The sequence below is a fragment of the Pleurodeles waltl genome, chromosome 3_1 (genome assembly GCF_031143425.1).
Source record: "Pleurodeles waltl isolate 20211129_DDA chromosome 3_1, aPleWal1.hap1.20221129, whole genome shotgun sequence".
NCBI lineage: Eukaryota > Metazoa > Chordata > Amphibia > Caudata > Salamandridae > Pleurodeles > Pleurodeles waltl.
In genome coordinates, this window is record NC_090440.1 from 1,934,689,926 (window position 1) to 1,934,715,283 (window position 25,358).

General features: G+C 44.0%; 1 protein-coding gene across 1 annotated transcript in view; it reads left to right on the plus strand.

The window, feature by feature from the left end:
* The window catches only part of NEK8 (NIMA related kinase 8), a 154,539-nt gene that overhangs the window by 61,442 nt on the left and 67,739 nt on the right, over positions 1–25,358 (plus strand). Inside the window, exons 5-7 of the mRNA XM_069226202.1 lie at positions 418–626; positions 19,907–19,986; positions 20,576–20,763. Coding sequence (XP_069082303.1) covers positions 418–626; positions 19,907–19,986; positions 20,576–20,763 — 477 coding nt within the window. The remainder of the gene's footprint in view (positions 1–417; positions 627–19,906; positions 19,987–20,575; positions 20,764–25,358) is intronic.

Genomic DNA, 25,358 nt, shown 5'->3' on the forward strand with positions numbered 1-25,358 from the left:
CATTCTCTGTCGGCTTGCGTACTACCCTCTTCAACCATTATTATTTCTGTGTCCTTTCTCGGCAACACAGCAGTGTGCTTTACCCATAAGAGTATTCACACCACTTGACAGTGCGTACTCTTAGCTCGGTGCTACACTGTTGTACTCTCCATAGACTCCTCAGTGCACTACTGTGCTCACTTTAAGATTCAGAACACTCTGTTGTATGTCTTAGAGCTCCACAGAACTGTGCTGTTTCCTGCACTGCTTTTATGTTAGTTGGCTGGACTCAGTCTCTTCTATAGGTTTCAGATTTGAATACGTTGCTGAATGATGACCCTCTGTTCTTCTTCTGTCCCTGAGCTATACAATTCTGTGTTTACTATCATCGATGTTTCTAGTAGTCACTTTGTGATCTTTGTGTCTTTCCCTACCAAGAATCTGCCAGCTTTGGTGCTGAAGATCATGAGCGGGACCTTTGCTCCTATCTCTGACCGTTACACCCCAGAGCTGCGGCACCTAATCCTAAGCATGCTGAACCTGGATCCTTCAAAGCGACCACAGCTGAGGGAAATCATGGCCCTTCCCATCTGCATCCGCGCACTGCTCAACCTCTACACGGATGTGGGCAGTGTGAAGATGAGAAGGCAAGTAGTGAGCGTATTCATTTCAATGTCTCTGATGATCATCAGCTTGAGCCAGATATTCATTTTTGGATTATGCATTACGCCCATTACTCTGTGGTTCCTTCGTGTTTGTCTCCATCTCGTGGATCAAAGCCTGAATATTGTGGGTCCAAGAGATGCTATCTTCTTGGGTCACTTTGTATAAGCATGTGTTAGACCTGTCAGCTCTTGGCGTGGTTTCTCCTGTCTTTTTGGCTTCTGACCTCCTGTGCTTGATCCTGTGCTGAATTTAGTTTTTGCTGGCTGTAGGACTCTGGGCACTTTACCACACCTGACCACTGCTAATGTGCAAGTGTTCTCTGTCTAAATGGTATTGGTGATTGGTTGGTCCATGATTGGCTTATTTGGTTTACTAATAAGGCCCTAGTACAGTGCACAGTGTGTGCTCAGGGCCTGCAAATCAAATGCTACTATTGGGCGTGCAGCACCAATTGTGCCACCCACATGAGTTGCCCTGTAAACATATCTCAGACCTGCCACTGTAGTATCTGTGTTGGCAGTTTTAACTGCCAGTTCAACCTGACAAGTGTACTATAAAGTTGTGCTTAAAAGGTACGTTTATTGTAGAAATGGAGGACGACATACAGGAACAACCTTCCACAGCGGCTTCTTCTTTAACTGCCCCCTCTCCTGTCACCCACATTCCATTTTCTTGACATTCTGTTGAGTCTTGTGCTCATTCATATAATAACAACCACGAGACCCAACAAGTAAGAGAACCCAACACATCTTCCCCTTTAACATAACAACAAATATATATATGGAAAACATACAATTGCATTAAAATAGCAAGAGAACGATAAATGCATAATAAATTCAAGAATGACATCAAAATAAAAGTAAAAAAACATAAACAATAATTAACTAATTCATATAAGTAGAAACACAACCTCTTGTATCAGTAACCCTGAATTGGAACTCCAACACCAAGATATGGAACAAGTTAATTAAATAACACATAATCTCGATACTTGTTTGGTAACTTCTTTTCCCTTGAAGACACTCTAGATCAGAGGTCTTCAAACTGGGGGACGAGCCCCCCTCGGGGGCCCCAAGTGATCCTGGGGGGGGGACAGACTCTGGCTAAAAGAAGCATTATACTGTACAGATAACAGGCCTTTGTTTTAAGAAGAAGCATGTTATTGCATTTAAAAAAAGGTAACAGTACTTAACTGCAATGTTTAAATAGGCCTAGACATATTTAAACATTGCCATCCTTATAAAATAATTGTGAAAAATTCTGAGGGGGCCGCAAGGATTTTTATTTTCCAATTGGGGGGGCGCGGCATTAAAAAGTTTGGAGACCACTGCTCTAGATTTTAGTCCTTCCTCCTTGTCTATTACATCCTTGTCATTGCTAGTACATAAATAATTTTTTTAATGATACCTGCACTCTTAACTTTTACACAATCTCCTACCTTCACACAAATTGTCCTTCTTGGTTCCTTTGCATACTTATTCTGAGCTTGCTCTCTCCTTCTGCTTACCCTCTCAATCATGACTTTGTCAAAGGCGAACTCACCCATCCACTGTCTTGTTAATTTGGTTGCTGGAGCCCTACCTCTCAATAGCACAAATGGGGCTACTCCTGTATCCGCGATGAGAGTAGTACGCACCACCCATAACAATTTTTTAAGTTCCAATTTGCAATTTAAACCATTGGCTTTATCCAACTGCACATTCTCTTTAATGACTCTATTGAATCGTTCTACTAGACCATTGCTTCTAGGATGATACAATTATGTTTTGGCATGCCTGATGCCCATGTGTACATGGAAACTAGAAAATTGAGTAGAAGTAAACTGTCAGCCATAATCCATCAAAAAGTCATCAGAGATTCCCTCCCTGTCAAAAACAGATTCAAGATTTTTGATATTTTTTTTTATACTTGGGCATTTTTACAAACTTGAGTTCTGGCCAACGACTGTAAAATCAATTAATACCACACCTTATTTAACCACACCACTGGATAGTACCATAGGACCAATGATATCAATAGCAATTTTGCTCCAAGGTTTGTTTGGTACCCTTATTGCCTCAACAGGACTAGGTAAAGTGACTTGAGACTTATCACTTACAGCACACATTAAACAATCTCTCACAAAGGGTTCTACACTTTTATCTAATCCTGGCCACCAAAAATGTTCACGTATTCTCCTTTTCATAGCCCGCATTCCTATATGCCCTTCATGGGCACGAGTTAGTACCTCGTTTCTTAAGCTCTTCGGTACAACTAAAACATTAGACCTCATTAGAATTTGACTAACCACAGATAACTCATCAAAAACTTGTTTATAATCCTCCCTTACTTTACCACTGGATTTCCATTCAGACCACCCTTGTAGAATTCCTTGTATCACTTCACTTATCTGTTCATCATTGTTACACGCTTCTTTCCACTCCTCTTCAGTCACAGCACCATCCAGGTGGCAATTTACAGTACACACCAATTCATCATCCTCCTCTCTACCTTCTTCATCCTCATTATCTGTACACACACTATGAAGATGAGAAAGATAATCTGCTAATAAATTTCTAGCTCCTGGCACGTACTCAATATGATAATCATATGTTTGTAATATATGCTGCCATTTAGCAATTTTGGAAGTAGCATGCTGAGCGCCTCTAGTTGAAAATAACTGCTGTTTATTATCCACCCTGACAGTGAAATGCACGCCCGACAAATAAGCTTTAAAGTTCATAATCCCCCACCAACACGCAAGGGCCTCTCTTTCTATGGTAGAATAAGTAGATTCAGCACCCCTCAAAAAAAGCGAATCCTTACCAAGTTTACGTTGCAATAAGACAGCACCTAAACCTTTCTGGCTGGCATCAGTCATAATCACTATTTCATCTATAGTGTCAAATGGTTTTAACTGAGTGGCATGCACTATTTCATTTTTTTATGATGTGACATTCTTGCTCACACTTTGAACACCACTCAAATTTGTCATTTTTCTTCAAAAGATTCCTTATGTTATGAGTCTTTTCAGCACATTTGGGAACAAATCTGGCATAGAATTCAATTAATCTCATAAAAGACCTAACTTGAACCTTATTAACAGGAGATTGGAAATCTTCAATAGCTTTAACTAAGCTTGCCTTAGGTTCCACTCCTTGTTGAGATATTTTGTAACCTAAATAGTCAATACAAGTTTCATTAAATTTACATTTGTTTGCCTTGAGAGTGACCCCATTGTCTTTTAAGAATGAAAAAGCTTGTCTCAACCTTTCGTCATGTTGACTTTGATCCTTTCCAAAAACTAAGACATCATCTTGGAATGCAATGATTCCCCCAAGATCTTTAAACAAATTACCCACAACACTCTGGAATATGGCAGAACCCGAAGCCAAACCAAATGGCATATGTTTAAATTGAAACAAACCTTTGGGCGTGATAAACGTAGTTAAATGTCTTAACTCAGGGTGTAGATTGATTTGATGGTGCGCGGAAGCCATATCCAATAAGCTAAATCTGCTAGCATTTTTAAAGGTGGACAACATCTCAGTTATGTTAGGTAAAGGATGATGATCTATCCAATTTTTTTTCTTCAGATTCAGCAAGTCCACACACATATGCATAGACCCTTTGACTTTGTGCAATTACAATTGGAGCAACCCAATCAGAAGACTCTGTTTTTTCAATGACATCCTGTTCGTGTAACTTGTCAAGCTCTTTCCTTAATCCCTTTCGTAAAGCTAAAGGTACTCTTCAAACTTTATGTACTTTAGGAATAGCATTTTCTGCTAATTTAATTTTGTGTGTAAAACCCTTGAACATCCCACGTGCCTACTGAAATTCATCAGGAAACTCATCCTCCCATGTGTTACCCTTAACAGAAAGCACTTGCTTGTAATCTTTGCTTAAAATTACTTCTGCAGGATTGTTAATATCAAGTAAAATTCCCAGTTTCTTTTGATCGTTCCACCCCAAACAAACAAATATCATTGTTTGCAACGTACACATTACCTTTATATTCACCCAATATCTCTATAGGCTTCCCTCCATAACCTACAGGTTTTATGCAAGAATCTTTAAGTTTGACATGTTCAAAACACTCTTTCCACTTTTTCTCACTCAAAAGGGTAAACGGTGAACCTGAATCAGCCATTACTCTTATCTCACATCCATTTATAAGTAAGTTACAAAAAGGTCTTCTAGCTCTATTAGAAGTTACACCACATACGTTTTCCTCACACGACTCCGATATGCTAGTAATAGCGTAAATGTAATCTTCCTCGCTGGTGGTTGGCCGCGATGGGTTGCTAAGCAACCGATGATGCTTAACCACTCTGCTGCACGTGGCAGTGCGTGCTGTTCCTACGTGCGTACCGACGCATCACTTCTATTGCAGGGAGAAAACCAACGCATCACCCCCCTGCCAGAAAGGGACCAACACATCGCCTCTCCTGCAAGAATAGAACTGAATCATCACCACCCCTTTGTTGCAAGGCATACATTTGGTGCCCCAGTGTTAGAATGCACCTAATATCATGCAATAGAAAGCTTGCAGAGAAGGAAGCAGTTACATTTCCTATACCACATACAATGAATGTCAAGAGAAACTTTTCTCTGGCAGGCACTCACCCTGAAACATGTGGCCTCTTTTCTCTTCCTTCCGGAGCGCCAATTCATCAAGGGGAACTGATTACGCGGGTGTACTTTCTTTTCTTATAATTGAGTTAGTATAGTGGAATAGAGAAAAGTGACACTGTAGTCCTCACTGAGAACAGGATACTCAACCCTAAAGAGCTTTTCAAGGCCAGTAGAGAAATCGCTGTCAGTTGTGTTATGTGTGAAAAAAATAGTTAAAAATTGACGGCACAACAACAACTCACCAACTGACCGAAATGGACAGGTAATTGTCAGCTAACGCAAACAATGCAGATACCTACTGTTGGAAAATTGGGGGTAAGAAGAAGGAAAACTTCCCTTAAAACTACAAGGAGCAAAAGAGACCTGTAAATCACACAAGAATAAGAAGAGTTACTAACGCCAAGTGAAGTATGTGACGACGGGCCACCAGATTATGCACCAGATTTGGCGAAATTGTGTGATGAGGAAAAAGCTAATTATGCACTCTCTCTGTGGCAAATTGCTGTATACCATTTTAACATATCTGGGTATAAAGGAAACTATACCTTTACCAGATACTATTAGAAATGTTACTCACTAACATATATTGATTTTGTCTAACGGAGAAAACAGGCACGGATGTTACCAATACTGCCTTTTCTACCTTTCATATTTATATAGTTTATGTCAAACATAGACCAATTTGCTTGGTGCCCAACATTGCTTTGCATGGAGGGGCGTGGCCAAGATAATGACCGTGCGGATGGAACTTCTGTGAGCTCTGCCACTGCCACAAAATTATCCTATGGAATGCTTCACATCAGGAGTATTTGAGCCCAGAACTGCTGCTGGTGACAGCTTAATGACACCAGGGGAAGGAGTCATTCCCCGGGAGCAGCAGTCGGGTGGTGCAGAGCCATCTGGGGCACTCCAGTCTAGAGACTCACTGTGCGGCTGGGGCCTGGGGAGCTGCAGAGGCCCATGCTGAATGGCGAGAGCGCAGTGGCCCCGTTCCGCAAGTAAGCACTCACTGATGAGATGAAGTGAGCATAGGCAGCGCGGAGCTGCAGTCGAGAGACGGGCCTGGTGTTGGGGACGCTGCATTGGCGAGAATTGCCTATCGGGGGCCTTGAAGGTGAGGAGGGACGCAGCTTCTGACCCCTCCGAGGAGTGGGGAAGAAGAGGGAGCTGCGGAGACTCTACCGGGCACGCACCCACGGCGGGGGACCTAGAAGAGTTCTGTTTCTCTTCCTGGCCTACATGCGCTTCGTGTTGGGGAGGAGAGCCTAACACTGGGGTCAGCTGGAGGCCTGTGATACTGGGAGGTGGAGAGCAGAGAGGACCACCAGAGACTGAAGGGGATGGGGAGGGGGGCGCTGGGAGGGTCGTTGGGCCCGATGCGTGGACTGCTAATGGGCCCCGACCCCTGTTGGTGGGTAGTACCTTTGGAGTGACTTTTCTTTCTCTGCCTGCGGTGTCTGGACTGAGTGCTCATCAGTGCCTCTAGGGCATCCAGTGGTGAGCTGACCCGGCGGTGGCATCTGTCAGCGTGCGTGGACACGCAGGAAACCAGGTGGGAGTCCAGTGAGGCATGTGTCTGAACAAATCGCACGCTGGAGTGAGGGACTTGCGGCACCTTCCGCCCCCGTGGCCCACACCCTGTCTGATTTATGATCTGGCCAAAGGGCGAAGCATTCATTGGAGGCGGATGGGTATCGGGCCGTCACCCGCATCCTGTGAACTTCCACTGAAGCGGCTGCAGATCGGGGGGCTGTTTGGGGCCTTCCTGAGAGGCCGGAGGGGTTGCCTCTTCTGCCCTTCGACGACTAAGAGGGGATCAGACCCACAGAATGAACCCTCTGGAATCTAGAGCTAAGGTTCAAGCCAAAATAGATGCCATTTCTCTTGATGTTGGGCTACTCAAGGCATATTTCCTAGTAGTCACAGAGAGGTCACTGGCTATAGAACAACATGTCACCACATTGCAGGGTGAGGTGGCTGCTCTAAAAACCACCTTCAAGGCCCTCTCTGCAAAAACTGAAATACTGAAGAGATGGAAGACCCCGGGGAACTGAAGTACTGGAACGGCGAGCGGAGGAAGCGGAGGGGAGGTCTCAGAGATTTAATCTCCGCTTCGTGGGTTTTCCGGAAGACGTTGAGTGCCAGGATTCGGAGGTATTCCTTGAACAGTGGATACAAAAGGCTTACCCAAGTGCAGAACTGTCCCCTGTCTTTTTTGTGGAGAGGGCGCATAGGGCCCTGACCCACAAGCCACCAGTAGGAGCCCCGCCTTGCAGCCTTATCTCAAAATTGATCAGTTATAGGGTCTGTGACTCCAAGTTTGACAACCATACAATAAGGATCTTTCTAGACTACACGCAGCAGGTCCAACGACTCCGAGCATCCTTTGGGGGCGTGAAACAAAAACTGAGGGCAATGGGTATACATTATATGCTACTATTCCCTGCAAAATTAAAAGTGCTGCATGCGGACCGTGCCCATTTCTTTAACAATCCAGAAGCAGCTTGGGACTGGCTTGAAGTACATGGGGAGGGTCGTGGTCCGTTGTCTGGCCATATGTCCCACAATGGCAAAGGTTCACTCAGAAGTCGCGGGGAGGAGAGTGCACAGAGGATCTGGAGTGACTCTGCTGTCTCAGAGAGTGGTGGTATGACAGGATGGAACCCTAGAGATAGAAGACCCTGGGGAACAGCGGGACAAACTGAAAGGCCCGGCTTAAATCCTGAAAGACTGCAGCTGGAAAGAGAAGCAGCAGAATCGCTGGTAGAGAAAGTCACAGCTTTGGGGTCTGATGGCGATCCCACGCTGACATCATTGACTGGGACAGACACTTAACATGATGGCAGTGTGGTCCACTGGGACACCAACCCTCATGTTGCGTTGATCGACAGGCCCTATGATGGACTTAGCTGGCGATGGACGATTGCAGTGGTCTGGGCCTGCTCTCACTTTCATGGACACACTCACTGGATCTGCCCTGATGAAGGGGCTACCACACATGGGTGATTGGTCCTCACCTCTGTGGCCTGGAGGAGACAACTTTGTTGTGACGATTGGACTGGTGTGAGTAAAGTGTGAGTGGGTAGAATTCAATCAATCAATAATTTCTTAAGCGCACTACTCACCCGTTAGGGTCTCAAGGCGCTGTGGGGTGGGGTTGCCGGTTACTGCTCAAAAAGCCATGTTTCAAGGTGCTTTCCAAAGGTTAGGAGGTCCTGGGTCTTGCGTAGGTTGGTGGGGAGGGAGCCCCAGGTCTTGGCGGCTAGGTGGGAGAAGGATTTGCTGCCGGAGGTGGTGCGTTGGATGCGAGGGACTGTAGCGAGGGCGAGGTCGGCGGAGTGGAGCTGTCGAGTTGGTGTGTGGAAGTTTACTTGTTCGTTGAGGTAGGCCGGTCCAGTGTTGTGGAGGGCATTGTGAGCGTGGACGAGGACTTTGAAGATGATCCTTTTGTTGATGGAATTAAACACAAATGTGAACCATTGATAACATATTGAGAGATTGCATTTCGAGTGATTGAGGTGGCACCTAAGGCTGGAAGGTAGCGCGAACCTCGACATCTGGGGCTGCTGGGAACCAGCCTGATTGTGCACAAAATACATGTTGTGGTGGTTGCTGGATTGAATTTGAAGAGTTAGGTCTATGTGTAGGGTGCAAGGAGTCAGTGGGGAAAGTTGAGTACCTTAGTAATGCAGATCATTTATGGTTGTTTAACCACGCAACAGTACTGGTATGTTTAAACAGTGAATGAGTGAGGGGGAAACTTGAAAGAGGTTGGGGATGCACAGATTCTCGTTATGTGTCTATACGAGGGTGTGGGGAAAAGATGGCTGATCCGATTAACCAACAAAACGCAAGGTCGGCAGTGTTGACTTTCGACGTGGGTCTGATTGAAACTCTAGACATGCTTGATGCACAATAGGTACCAGATACAAAATTATAACATGGAATGTTTGGGGACTAAATTCATACGTTAAAAGACATAGGGGGTCATTAAAACCCTGGCGGTCTTTGACCGCCAGGGCTGTTTTGGAGGAAGCACCGCCAACAGGCTGGCGGTGCTTCCAGGGGCATTACAACCGCGGCGGAAGCGCCGCGGTCGCACCGCAGGGCCCTGCGGTTTCCCGACACATTAGCCCCGGTGGTTTCCCGGCACATTGGTCCTGGCGGTTTAAATTCCACATGGCAACGCTGCTTGCAGCGCTGCGCAGGGGATTACGAGTCCTCCTCCCATCAGCCTTTTCATGGTGGTAAAAACTGCCATGAAAAGGCTGGCGGAAAGGGGAGTCGTGGGGCCCCCTGCCACGGCCCCATGGAGGCAGTGAAAAGCGCGAAGGGCGCAACTGCACCCGTCGCACAGCCGCAACACCGCCTGCTCCCGTGTTGCGGCCGAGATCCCCGCTGGGCTGGCGGGCAGAAACCAGGATCTCATAATAGACCCCGCAGGAGTGTGGCCGCATTGGCGGCCGCCCGGCGGTTCAACCTTGGCAGCCGCCCGGTGGTTCCCACCCGGCAAGTTTGTAATGAGGGCCATAGAGTGCTAACATATGTACGCCGCCATGGAGTTCACATAGCGCTAATACAAGAGATGCATTTGACAGACACCCAGGTCACTAAACTACATAGGAAATGGAGGGGTCAGTTATATTCTGCAACTTATTCTAGTTATGCCGTGGGTCCTTATTTGGATTTCACCACTGGTGCCTTTTTTTATTTCAAGGCTACCAGGCTGATGTTATTAGGCAATATATACGGGTGCATAGACTCCTGAACAGGCTAGAAATTTGTCTATTGAATGTATATGCCCCAAATATAGACAATGGGGATTTCTTCCCAGAAGTAGAGAAAGAATTGACTCCCTACTTGGAGCTTCCTCTGGTATGGGTGAGGAATTTTGATTATGTACTTGCAGGAGAACTGGACAGGCAACTTCCAAGCCCCAACTCAACCCCTGCATGGCCGGAGCGCTGCAGGCTGTAATGGACAGACTGCAGTGCACAGACATCTGACGAGCTACGCACCCTGAGACACGGGAATATACTTGTTACAGCGCAACCCACTAAACATATAGCCGACTTAATAGATTCCTTGTGACTGACGGTATGGCAGGGGCACTCACTTAGGTCCAGATCTTGGGTAGATTCCTGTCTGATCATGCCTCAGTGTCAATGGAGTGGCAGGTGGGGCGCAATCAGCCTTCTTTGGAGATTACGACCAGAGGCTTTGGGAGACACCCTCTTCAGAGAGGAGCTTAGCGGTGTTATAGATAGATATTATGATACAAATCGGTTGACAGCTGGGGCTAGAGGCTCGGGGTGGGACACACTCAATGATTATCAAGGATAGGGGGTACACATTGCCGACAAGAGCAGGACCTCAAAGAGGCCAATATTACCCTGGCGGACATACAGAAGGCACATTTGAAAACTGATGGAACCCGAGAGACAGAGTTACAGGCAAGCCGCCGTGTGGCAGACTTATGAGATAGACTCGATAGACTGACCTCAAGGAACTACATAGGGAGGGTGACCACTGAGGCCGATTGCTGGCCTGGCCACTATGTTGAGAAGGACCACCCCCGCTCATATTGTCCCTAAGGAGAATAGATAGCACAAGAGTGACAACACAAGAAAGTATAAATAGACTTTTGCGTAAACATCTGATGTCTGTTTATACCAGGGGACAACACACAACAGTGGTAGAGATTAGAAATTACCTGACAGAGCTGGAGCTCCCCCACCTCACAGAGGCACAGCGGGATGGGTTAGAAGAAGACCTCCAGCTGGAGGAACTCAAGGAAGCGGTTGGGGGGAATCATGCGTCAAAAAGCCCTAGGCCCTGACATGTGGCCGGTCAAGTATTACGAGGCCTACGGTGCCCAGTTGTTACCCAAATTACTTGCAACCCTCCAAGAATCTAAGAGTTTGGACTTGTTACATGCTTCAATGTGTAAGGCTCAGATTATCATGCTCCACAAGCCTTGCAGGGGCAGCTCCTCCATTAGGGCGGAGGACTGTTGCCCCCCCTCCTAACCAGCAGCGGCAGCTGCAGAACTTTTAAAAGAAAAGGATAATAAACTTTGTTTACTATCCTTTTATTTTAAAGGGGCGGGGCCATGGGAGTGACGAGCAGTGAGGGGGACCCTACTAGATCCTTGGGTCACTTGAGGTTTGACATCTCGGATCTATAAAGCCCCTCAAGGCAGACCGCAGAGCAGATGTGACAGTGGTGCGACACAGATGGGAGCCCGAGATTGAACTCCCACTCAGTGATGCGGAGTGGAAGAGGGCCCTTGCACAAGTAAAGGAGGTGGCTAGTAATGCATGTTTTAAGTTAACTCAATTTCATTACCTACACCACTCGTACCTCATGCCCCAGAGACTGGATAGGATTTACCTTGCCCATGCCCCCAGTTGCCCACGTTGTGGGCATACACCAGCATCTTTCATTCATATGACCTAGAGCTGCCGCTAACTGAGCAACTTCTGGGCCACTATAATTGACGATCTGAAGGTAGTCACAGCAGTTTGCATGGACCAATCACCCAAATATTGCTTATTAGGAATCCCCCCCCCTGCGGTATTGGTTTGCGTTGCTGGGGTTGGTGTTGGCCAGACGCCGCATTACAATACACTGGGCTCATACAAAACACCCCCTTTTGCAGAAATAGAGGGCTGACTTCAGGGAATCGGGGACTGCAGAAGAAAGACAACGCTTATGGTCTGTACTGATGAATACGCTGAGTGAGACATAGAAACTTGGGGTGACATGTTGGAGGCCTTGGAGGCTCAGAACTCCTAGATTTCCACGCAGGCCTCTGGGGAATCGGGTCAAGATGTGGCAAGCTCTCAGGACAGGACAGGACAGAAGAGCCAGCAGATGAGGTGGACTGTTAGAGGACTGACGTGGGGTGGTGGGTGCTCTTCTCCCTCCCCTTACTTGACCCCCTCCCACAGCACACATGGCGTAGATATAAGACAAACCCAGATATGAATGATGCACAGCATTGCCTAAAGAGCGCACAAGATTACCTCCCCCTGCATTTCCATGCCAAAACTTGACTACAGAGATACTGCTCCTAGGGATGTTCGCACTGATAGACCTAGAAGCTAAATAAAAGAGATATCTGGATCAGCCATAGTTACAGTTGTCGAGGTTATGCTGTTATATTTTGTTGATTTTTGAACAATATTTTTGCAAACCACCAATGCTTGGTCGATCTCAAGTTAGACATGACAGAGGATGTTGTACTATGAGGCAGCCTTTGCTGTGACACTTATCCATACAACGCCATGGTCCTGTGAATCATATTGGGATCTATGTGAGGGGGATTTGCTGTCGCTGAATGTGAGACACTTTATCTAACACATACATCACTGGCCTTCTAACAGATTCTAAATAGATGTATGTAATCAATGACTGTATTGCTAGTGCTGTGAAATGCCAATAAAAACATGTTTAAAAAAAAACCTTTGCTTTGCACAGCCCAGCTAGGTTTTGAAATCTGTTTGTTGGAGCTTACTGTTGGAATTATATTGGGATTGCCCCCCTCTCCAAGAAAAAACAGACCTGCAGAACAGTGTAAACTTCATATGTATTTCACAATTGACTGGAAGTACTTTGAACGTGATGTACAATGCAATTTTGTGGTTGCAAAGTCTGCAGTTTGCAAAATTACAGTGTTGTGACCGCTAAATGGCTATTTGATATGTACTAAATCCATTTTGCAATTCAGTAACATGTTACAGAATCACAAAAAGGGTTTAGAAATCCATAAGGAATCCTTGTTTGGAAGAGGTGTGTTTAGGGCATCCGTTACAAATAGCAATACTGTAATCTGGTTGCAAAACATTGAAAAGTTACTGACTTCTGAGTTGGGATGATAGCACATTTGCAAAAGAGAATGGGTCCCTTGGGACCCTTTCTGTTTGTGAATATACAAGAAGGGTTTGTTGGAGAATAGTTATTGGTCCAAGAGACCAATGCAAACTATCAAACAAACATTAGAAAACAATAACCTGTCTTCTTAAATGCAGTACCACATCCTTTAAGGAAATTAGGCTGCATTAAAAAAATAATGTTGTTCACCCCACTGGTGTGAGTGTCGGCCAATGGCGGACACACGCACACCCTCCCTGGTGTGGGCTACCATCAGTGGGCTATGCCAGGGAGGGGTTTTAAAAATCCTGCTGTGCTCCCCTCACCATGCCCCCTCTACCCCTAAGAGACGTGGAAAGCTTCCACGTCTTCCCCGCACCCCTTCCTGCCCATGGCGCGCTAACATCACAGTTTCCCCACTGGAGCAGCAGCACGGACAAGGTGAGTGTCCTCTCCCCTCTCCGGTGGGGAAAAAAGGCCAAAACGGCCTCCCCAGATGCCAGGGAGGCATCAGTGGAAAGGGGAGACTTCTCCCCTTTCCAACAATGCCTTCCTGGCACTGTTTCCTGGCCCTGGATCAGGAAACATCACTAGGGCCCGGGTTTTCTTCGAGGGTGAGGTGGTAGTGGTCTGCCACCTTGTAAGTGGGTGGGCCCTCTCCTTTGACATGCAGTCCACAGATCGTGATGGCAAAGAGAAGTGTTAAAGAGCAAACTTTATTAATAAAAATGGAAGTACTAAAATGTAATTTATAAATGTAACGTGTGTTTAAAGGCCTAACTGAAAAAACGTGTCTTAGAAATATAAATGTGTAGTTCAACCCTACCAGTGCGTGGGTCGGCCAATGGGCGACTCACGCACACGCTCTCTGGTGCGGGCCACTATCAGTAGCCAATGCCAGGGAGGGTTTTTTAACTCCTTTGGTGCTCTGCCATGGAGGATTTTTTTTTTTTACTCACTCTGGAGACACGGAAGATCTTCCAAATCTCCCCCCACCCCACTCCAGCCAATCTGTGACATCAGCAATGCGCACTGATGTCACACTTTTCCTCCAACGGAGGATTGAGGAGGATTGAGGTTAACGTCCTCCCACCACTCCCTTGGGGAAAAAAAGGTCAAAATGGCCTCCCCAGATGCGTGATCCATGGCCAGGAAACAGCACTAGGCCCAAGGGATTGCTTCGGGAGGCCGTCACCACTCCCCACCCCCCCATGGGGGCAACATAATTTTTAAAAATCAGGGTTTTCCCAGGCGATCAATCCCTATCCCTCCCCCCCCCCCCCCCAGGAGATACAATAGTTTTTTTAAAACATTTTTAAAAAGTATTTTAAAAAATGGCGGGTTGGCCCTCTCGACACGGGTCGACCCATATGGGGGAGTAATTTATTTTTATTTTTAATATGTATGGTTTTCCTGGTAGCTGCAATTGCACCCCAGGGAAACCACACGTATTAAAAAAATAAGAGAGAGAGTGAGACTGACACTTTCTCTCACTTTGTAGTGCAAAGGATTCTGGGTGACAGAACCCAGTGAAAGCCCCACAAGTCACCCCCATCCTGGATTCCCCTAGATGTCTAGTTTTAAAAAATATACAGGTTTGCTAGGTTTCCCAAGGTGCCAACTGAGCTAGAGGCCAAAATCCACAGCTAGGCACTTTGCAAAAACCACATCTGTTTTCATTGGAAAACTGTGATGTGTCCACGTTCGGTTTTGGGACATTTCCTGTTGCGGCCACTAGGCCTACCTGCACAAGTGAGGTACCATTTTTATCGGGAGACTTGGAGGAATGCTGGGTGGGGGAAGTTTGTGTCCCCCCTCAGATTCCAGAAGTGTGCAGCACCGAAATGTGAGGTAAAAGTGTTTTTTTGCCAGATTGTGAGGTTTGCAAAGGATTCTGGGTGACAGACCCCAGTGAGAGACCCACAAATCACCCCATCCTGGATTTCCCTAGATGTCTAGTTTTCAAAAATGTATAGGTTTGGTAGGTTTCCCTAGGTGCCAGCTGAGCTAGAGGCCAAAATCCATAGCTAGGCACTTTGCAAAAAACACATCTGTTTTCATTGGAAAAATGTGATGTGCCCACGTTGTGTTTTGGGGCATTTCCTGTCGTGTGCACTAGGCCTACCCACACAAGTGAGGTACATTTATATTGGGAGACTTAGGGGAACACAGAACACCACAAACAGAAGAACAAGTGTTATTGCCAATTGCCTTTCTGTACATCTTTGGCTTCCAAATGTAAGACAGTGTGTAAGAAAGAAGTAATATTGAGAAATGCCCGGTAATTCACATGCTAGTATGGGGACCCCCGAATTCAGAGATGTGCAATTAACTACTGCTTCTAAACTCCTTATCTTGTGCCCATTTCGGAAATACAAATGTTTTCTTGATACCTATTTTTCACTCTATATATTTTACCAAATAAATTGTTGAATACCCGGTATACAATAAAAATTAATTGCAAGGTGCAGCTCATTTATTGGCTGTGGGTACATTGGGTTCTTAATGAACCTACAAAACCTATATATATATCCCCGCAACCAGAAGGGTCCAGCAGACGTAAAGGTACATTGCTTTAAAAAATCTACCATAGTTGGAAAAAGTTACAGAAGAAATGGTAGACAGAAATGGCTGTTTTTTTTTCTACTCAATTTCAATATTGTTTTGTTTCAACTGTTACTTTTTATAGGAAAATCTTGAAGGATCTACACAAATGACCCATTGGTGAATTCAGAATGTTGTCTTTTTTTTAGAAATGTTTAGCTGTCTGGGATCCACCATTGGTTTCACATCCATTTCTGTCACTGACTGGAAAGAGGCTGAAAGCACAAAAAATAGTAAAAATGGGTTATGTCCCAGTAAAATGCCAAAACTGTTTTGAAAAATTTGGTTTTCTGATTCAAGTCTGCCTGTTCCTGAAAGCTGGGAAGTTTGTGATTTTAGCACCGCAAACCCTTTGTTGATGCCATTTGCAGGGAAAAAACAGATGCTTTCTTCTGCAGACCTTTTTCACCATTTTAAAAAAAACTCAAAAACCAAATTTTAGCTGTATTTTTGCTAATTTCTTGGTCTCCTCCAGGGGAACCCACAAACTCTGAGTACCTTTACAATCCCCAGAATGTTAGAAAAAAGGGCGCAAAAGTTGTGGATAGCTTTTGTGGACAAAAAGTTATGGGGGCCTAAGCGCAAAGTACCCCAGATAGCCAAAAAAGGGCCCAGCACTGGGGGGTAAAAGGCTCAGCAACTAAGGGGTTAAAATTCGATCACAGACATGGTGTTTTGGTGACTGTACCATTCTTGTGATGCTATCCAATTATGGTGAGTCGCATCTAATGAATATTGGGGAGGAAGGTCGTATTGCAATCCACTTCTATTCAGTATTTTGTGAACGGACCTATTTATACAATTTGCACCCACATTTTTTAATGAAGATTTCTTACATCAGGCCCTTTAAGATTTAAGATATTGTGCCTAAAGTTGGAAAATGTGTGTAATTGTATATTCTGATTGTAATAAACGCTACTTTAAGAACCCTGCAGTTTCAATCTGATTTCCCATACAAGTTAAATGAAACATTTTCTTTATAAAGAATGTACCACTCCTACCATTCTGTTTGAAATATATTCAAATGTTTAGGATTATTTTTTCCACTGAAGACAAAATATATGGTATAGACTACGTGAGGTATATAAAACTCATCCGCAAGAGATACTCTCTTTGTTAAGGCGTCAATACCACAATCATTGCTTGCTAATTTCTAACAAGTCTAAAGAGCTGCATTCCATATCCTATGCAGCGTTCTAAGTAACATTATATTAGTTTGAGCAAAAATAATTTTTTGTTGTACAAATTGCACTTTTATGCAACAGATTATAAATTATGTGGCAGTGCTGCAAGATCATAATGATACCTCGGTGGCCCTTACTGTCTTGCATATCAGTGACCTAGAACCTAGTCACATAGGAAGACTTGAAGAAAGAGAAACGTGGAAGGGAAACCTGAGAAGATTAGAGCAATCGAAGTAAATCATAGGCAACTAATAGATTAGGTTAACATGCAAAATCAGCAGAGGGTAGTTTCTACAACATGTTAAGTGAAAGTTTTTGTCACAGCAGTACCTAACATTGGAAGCTTCACAGGCTGTTAACCACAAAAGTAGACACTGAAGCTTACGTAGGAAAAACATACTAAATATAAACCTGAAACCGTAAAACAGTAAGGGCACACTTTCCCTGTCTTCTCTAAGGCACGCCTTAAAATAGGTGCGCTGGGCGTAAACAGGGAAAGTGCTCCTATTATGCAGAGTGAGCTGCCCCCAGGGCAGCTGCGAACTCTGGCTGCCCTTGGAGCATCACTTTTAAGTGAAATACGGAGTGGCTGTTTAAAGCCGCTCCATATTTCACAGTGTAGGTGGCAACCATCCACACTTTAAGAGGCGGGTGAAGTGAGTGACTGCACCCTCGTTCAAGGCGATGTCTGGACGGATTATGGGACCCCCTTTCTCCCCTCCAGAAGGGTGCCTTTAGGAAGCGCACTGAAAGTGTACCACCTTTTTGTGGCACATTTTCCATGCCCTCCTACAGGCATGTTTGCAAAATATTTCCCTCATGTACATAGGGCCATGTCCCCATGCAAATGGCGGAATGCCCTCTTGAAATAGCATTGGCACTGTGTGTGCACCAGCGGTATTAGTATTTCAGAAGGGGCCGTACACTCATCTGAGGTCCTGGGACCGCCAAATAGGGAGCACATGCCTGTTGCGCCCCAGGGCTCTTTCTACAATAAGGTCTCTGGTCTCTACCAAACACAATTAACATGGCAGACAAGAATCATAGAATTCGTCAGTTTACAGAAAGGAGGGCCCTCTTCTGACCCTGATTGGATGCTGCTTTGCTTTGCTCTCTCACTGAAATTATTGAAAAGTGTAGCTCCTGTATGCAGTCCTCTATACCGTGCAAAATGTAGGTGCTGGTTGCATGTCATCCATTGTCAAGTATGCACATATGAATGCTTAAAGCTTATTGAAACTTAGGCCTCTGAATCTTGACAAATATAGTTTCTGGTTCCTTAGATTTAAGTCCCATATCATCCGGAACATACACCTAGAGTCTCAAGATGGGTTCAGATGTGTTGTTTCCCTATGGAAGTCAAATAATAATCGGTGGAGATAGGTGATTTTAAGATGCAGCTCTTCCGATGTACTGTTCTGGAATTCCAGACCTTACTAGTTCATCCAGCAGTAGAAAGAAATCCTGTGAAGGACACAGAAGAATACTAGTTTGTACAAAGACAGTGAGCTAAATTCAGGCATCCATTGCAAGTATACTTTACAAGTATAAGAGGTCTAATGTATGAGTGCAAGGCAGTCACAAAAATATATCTTGTTTTCCTAAGTTCTTTTTCTCCCATTTCATGTTTCACAGACTTGTGTAATATTACACTGGGGTAAATCCCAAGCAAGAGGTGGGGAGTGAGAATTTAAAAGCACCATACGCCTTTAACAATTGAATGCCTGCAAGCTTGTCTATATGTGGACATTCACAAGCATCCCACCAGCTTCGTTCCCTCCTTAGAAATGATTGTACAGTTGCTCCTGCCAAGGCTTGAGCTCTCCAGACTTACTTTTGCAATATTTTGTTGCTCAGCAAACATCATAAATGCGCAACCGTATATAACTGTTTTTGTGAATCCGTCCTATTTATCTTCTCTTTAGTAATAGAAATGAAGAGACACTGTATTTTCCCACTGTTGACAACTGACATTTGAAAGAACCAATGCCAATAGTTCTCGTTCTTTGTCACATGTTTCCGGATGTAATAACTGAGGGGCTGATTTAGAGTTTGGTGGAGTACCAAACTGAAGGTCCGCCCACCTGAATTACAGTTAGGCAAATCTTAAGTATGTCAGCGATGGGGACTACACGCTGTCTCCATCTCTGACATACTCCTCAGATGACCAGATGGAAAGAGAGCAGTCAGAGGTTTGGCCATTCAACCGCCCACCCAATGGTTCCTGCCAATGTTAAGAGATGCCCACTGAGCCAGCGGACATCCTAAATGCAGAGCACGGTTACTCTATCAGGGTGACGTAGTATTTTTCTCTGTCGCTCTAACACAGTAATTACCGTATTCACAACTATAAATCAGGCCCTTTATCTAGGCATCCGATAAATTAGGATATATTTTTTCATTCTATACACCACATTGTCCACAGAGGAACTATTGAAGTTTTGTAATGCACATTACATTTCCCAAGCTGTGGTTATTAGGTTTCATATGGGCTACCACATTCTCCAAGGCAAGGTCATTGGTTCAGTGAGATATAGCCACTGGTATTATGTGGTAGAGGAAGGCCAAACGATGCCACACGGTTGAGTAAATTATTCTACACAAAAAAGCAAGTTATATTGAGTGATGCAGCACATTTTATGATACCATTACTTAATTATTTAGTCATTTTCACACTTATTACCACAGCCTGAGGATTGGTTGTACCTCATTAGTACCAACACCCAAATATAGCAATAAGCAACAGAAAGTTGACCAGAGGCCCTGGATACATTGTACCACACATCAACGGTTTTTGTTCTAATGAGGGCTACGACTTCATTACGAAGACTGGGGCTAGAATAGCAAAGGTGTGTGGAATGGCTCTGTATCACCTAACTATTGTTACCTTATGCCCTGTTCAGAACTCACAAATACAGATTATATGGAATGTGTTTATGGCTCTTTTAACCACATCAACTCTTTACATTCCTCTTTGACAGGAGTGAGAAGCCACTGTCTGCTGGGCAACCAATGTCTCGTGGCAGGACTGGAGGAAGGGTGCCAAGTGCCAGGGCCAGGGGTAAGACCTATAGACTAGAACCTAACCGCTAGGAAGCCACATTTTAAAGAAATTCACAAATCTAGATCAAAGTGATAAGGAGTCTTGTACTAACATGCGCAGTGAAGCTGATATGTCTTTGGAGAGAAACCTGGACATAATCTTGCTATCAAGCACAGTGTTGATTACAGAGGGCAATGCCGCCTTGTGCTATGCTATGGGTGACAGGAACAGCCTTTCTTGTTCCTTTACGTATCAAACATCTTTTCCATGTGTGGAGTGGATTGTAACTGGTCAGGTTCTGCAGGGTCTACTCTCTCTACACATACAGACTGAACCCACCAAATAAGCTTTTTTTCTCTCCCCAAGTATAGTAAACTACCTTATACAGATTCACTCACAGTTGCAGGTGCATTTCCCACCTTGGACACAGTGCTTCTTCTCTTTTGAAATACACTATAGGTTACAGAGGCTAGTTAGCAGTCCCTCTCCAAGAGAAGTCAGCCCTCCTTTTTCAGCAACAGCTCTCCTGTGTAGAAATATTGCAGAATTCAGGCTGTCCTCTGCATGTTCAAGGCAGCTTATAGTGTCTTTCTTTTCTGACTGGCAGGTGGCCGTGTTGGTTCAGCTTTGGGGAAGCCGGGGGTCCCACCCCCCTTGTCATCCGTATACACTTGGGGTAGTGGAATTTCCTCCCCACTACGACTGCCTATGCTGAACACTGAGGTGTTGCAGGTGTCTGCAGGAAGGACCCAGAAAGCTGGAGTGACAAAATCTGGGCGACTCATCATGTGGGAGGTGAGCAACAGTGAAAGGCTCTACATGAACATGTTGGTATGTGTACTTGAAGGTGAACAGCAAAGCACCTTTGTGTCTGTGTATGTGTGTGTTTGTGCATGTGTGAGGGTCTGGTGCAGTGGTCTCCAACCTTTTCTATAATAAGAGCTACTTATGTTCAATGAAAACCTTCCTGAGTTACTGATATTATTAATGTTGTAATATTGACCTTATCAGAGACAATAACATTAGTGACCATCCCATGCAAGATTCTCAGTAGTGATCACCTCAGTGCTTCAGGCAGGGTTGCTAGCAGTAATGTAAAAATGTCTTTATCAGTTTGAATGCCTCTACATAGGTATTACATAACAGCCAGAGCTGCAAGGCCTCTAGCACCGAGGTAATAATATGAGTAATACGTTTTCTGACACCACATGATTGATCAGTCATACGTGCTTTAAATATATTTTGAAAGTTCAACCATTTTTCTCTAAACATCAGCTTATGAAAAATGTGCTAAAAACATACACGTTTCAATTTTGAATATCTTGATATACATATATTAATTAAACCAAGCATAAGCTTCTAATTTAGGGCCTGATTATGAGTCTGGCAGTCAGTAGACCACCAAACTTGTGGTGGCAGTCAGGACCACCACAGCTCTTGCGGTCCGACTGTCACATTACGCCCCTGTCGGTCAGACCACCAGGGTACCACTGTCTCCACCGGGATCGGTGATCCCGATGGGTTGACGGTGGGTGCAGGTCGCAATCAGCAAGGGTGGCGCTGCATGCTGATTACGACCTGGTTCTCTGCCAGCCTTGCCGGCGACAATGCTGCTGCCACTTTCCCGCTGGGCTGACGGGCAGAAACCTTTGTTTCTGGCTGTCAGCCCAGCGGGAAAGTCATAATGGGCCCGGCGGGGAGATAGCCAGTATAGTGGCAACCTCCCCGTCAGAAGTTCGGCAGACGGGTCATCCCATCCGCCGAACTCATAATCAGGCCCTAACTGGGCTGGTCTGCACACACAAAGCTATTTACAGGTAGCTGTAGAGCTACCTGTTGGAGAAGCCTGTAGGGGGATTTGGATTATGAGAGAGAGAAAGAGAAAGAGAGAGAAAGAGTGTGTGTGTTTTATGTACCGGGGACACGATCTTGCTGCAGTTTCTGGTCATGTTTGGACTCAGGATGGTACATGAGGGCATTAGTTATGTGATCAAGGGTGTTCACATAACATTTAAAAGACAGTTTTGTAGATCTCAGTTATGCTGGTCCATTGGTGGGTAGAGATGCCCTGCTTCTTATTATCCAAGACAACGGTGCAGTGCCCTGAGTGAACCAACCATTAAACCATTCCACAACTGCTACTACAAAGCACTTTAAGAAAAAAGGTCAGCCATTTAGGCATATTATTATACTCTTGGTACCCCAACCTTAGAAATCTAGAAAGTATTTCCCACAAACATAAATCTATCACACACACTCTTATTCTAATTGTACCTACTTAGCTCCAAATATTGTAACATGAATTTGGATTCTGTATATACACTGAAGACACTGAAATACACATTCGACTTGAACACAATCAAGACCAACATGTTGCGATCTCAAGCAATTTAAGGCCTGCATCTGTCTATTTTTGAGTGAGAGGCAACTTCTTATGCCTAGACAGTTCCAAATTAGAGATTATGATTAAACCAGAACCCAAAATGTCTGGTCTACCATTCAGTTGGCCTAAGAACCCCTCACATAATTATCATGGTAATAATTTCCTTCTTCTGTAGCTCACTGATGGCATATTACGAACTCTGATGTCACAAGAATAGTTTCTGCCACTTAAATATATATGAAAACAACAATCTCCCAAACATATCAATCTGTCTATAGAACACCTTCTCAGTCTTTAACAAGATGTCATATATTGCAGATTACTTTGGCTCTCACCACCACCACCACTCCATCCCACAGCTATCAATGAGACTTGGTTCTGTCCAGAACACAATGCAACACTTGCAGCTCTTCACACCTACTTCACTATTGCTCGCATACACCCCAGATCTGTTGCTTAAGTCTGAGTGGGAATAGTAAATGTAACCCTCTCCACAGTCTTGCATTTTCTGTACTGTTTCTTATGTTGCTGCGGAATAGTAAATCTAAACCCAACAAAATCTAATACTTTCTCTACTGTTCAGGTTGCAATGAGAAAAGTAAATCTTACGCCTCCAGAGTCCAACACTTTGCATATTGATTCTTGAGGCAGAGTGGGAATAGAGACTCTGACCCCTCAAAAATCAAACAGGTTTCGTAGTGTTGCTTACATTGGAGTGGAAATAGTACTTTTCACTCCTCCAAAGTCCAACATTTTCTCTACTCTTGCTCAGGTTGCAGTGGCGGCTATAATAATAAATGTAACCCTCCCAAAGTCCAACACTTTCCCTTCAGTTACTTATTTCAGAGTTGTAATAATAAACCTGACCCCTCCAAAGTCCAACATTTTCCCTACTATTAGTCAGGTTGGAGTGAGAGTAGTTAATTTGACGTCTCCATGCCTAATTTTATTTTTTTCAGATTATTTTTTATTGTTTGAATACATGTTTTTGATTTAATTTTAAAAGGTAGTTTAACAATTTTTAAAATATATATTTTTATTGTAATATTTTTATTAAATCTATTTTTATCTTTGTAAGGGCTACATTTTGACAATATTTTAAACTTCTACATTTTTGTATCCAGCATTATTGACTTCACATACAAAGAATGTAAAATTTATATTTGTGTCCAAGATGTTTTTGGCAATATTTTGTTGCTGATTTTTTTATATTACTGTGTGGGTATATATATATATGCTCTTGAATCTCCTGTCTTGTATGTTTTCATCATAACTACTGCTTATATACTCTATATTTGTTGCAGTATATAGTATAAACGTTTCTTCCACCATCTTCTACTGATGTGTGTATGCTCATGCTTAAATAAATAAAAAATTGAATACTTAAAAAGTGGAGGACCAACTGCATTAAAGGGACTCTATCCAAAAAGCGGACCCATTTCAGCATTTAGTGCAGAGAAAAACAACTGCATCATGTGAACTGTTCGGGCCGTACTAATGCCAAAGGTGGATTAGAACAGGGTGTGTCTTTCTGTGTCTTTTTCAATCCTAATTCAGTAAGAAGCCAGTATCATTCTCAATGATTATATCCCCCAGTCATTGGTCATTTCGAAGGTCCCCTAAAAGGAACTAGCCTTCGTTCCAGAAACCCAGGCCATCAGAGAAGATTCAGGTAGCATTACCAAAAGTGATGGACTGCCATTTGATAAGATGCATAGATCATTATTGAGTTTGGCTTCAGAAAATGTGTTAATTGTTGTACTTACATCCAGTATAAGGGTTAGTAAATTTCAAGCAGCGTCTAGTGTGATACCCTATAAAACATTTTCATAAACATAAGGTAGGTCTTTGCCTCAGAGGTTTCTATCCATCAAGATGTCCTAGTTTTATGTAGTTAGTCAAGTCACTTCCTACATTTTAGGTCTTGTCTACTAAACAACATTTAGCTGGCTGGAGGCAAGAATGCTTTGTGAACCATACCAAAAACTTACTTGAGGCTTTGACTCCACCCATTGCTTACCAGTGGTTGGCTTTATTGTCACCCTCATTTGCTTGCTTATTATTCCAAGGCCTGGCTTCCTTTTCTTGTGTTTGCTTTTCTCCTGGAGCATACCTTGTTTACTATTCTCTTGTTTGGCTGACAAGTATCATTCCATTGCTCACATTTAGAGAACTGTTTTTTATTTTCCTTAGGCAACCCATAAGAGTGCATGTGTTTTCCAGTTCTTTGCCCACATGTGCCGCTTGCCCCCCACTCTCCCAAATATATGTCCACACTCAATGATGCTTCCTCTCCCCCACTTGCTCTCTTTGTCTGTTTTTGCTTTTCTGTTGGATACCCACTCCCAACCCAGCTTTATTTTTTTTAATTTGTTTTATTTATTTAATACCGCTCTATGTACATTGCCCCCGACTCACCATTCTTCCAACTTGCTCCTTTGTTGCTCCCCCAGCCCTTGCGGAACTTAAAATGCTTATTTATACATTGTATGGAAGGCTCAAAAGCTCCCATTTGCTTCAGGGTTGCGCAGCTTTCACAGATGCGCTTTTGGCAAGGTACATTTTATTTTTATTTACCATTTCAAGTGGTGGCCACCATTCAGTTCAGTAAATAAAATGTTGCCTATGTCATTCAGTGGTGGCACACAGGCATAATGAGGCATGTGCGTACATACGTCATTATGCATGCTCGCACCTACTGAATGAGGCAGCTGCATGAAGTCATGGCGCATAGCTTCTACTTTGGGCTAAAGATGCATTTGGCCCTGCTCTGGCTACTGCCCATTTTGTTAGTAACCCATCTGACAGATAGGTTATACATTCAAATTAATTTTACTAGTAGTGAGCCAGCCTCTCTTGCAGCTGAACTCATTACTAATAGAACATTACATATATTTTCATTCATATTTTCTTTATTGAAAAAATGTCTACAAAATCTTTGTTACTCTTTAAAATTATATTTACTTCACTTTCATAAAAACTGCTTCATTCTTGGAAAAAAAAACAG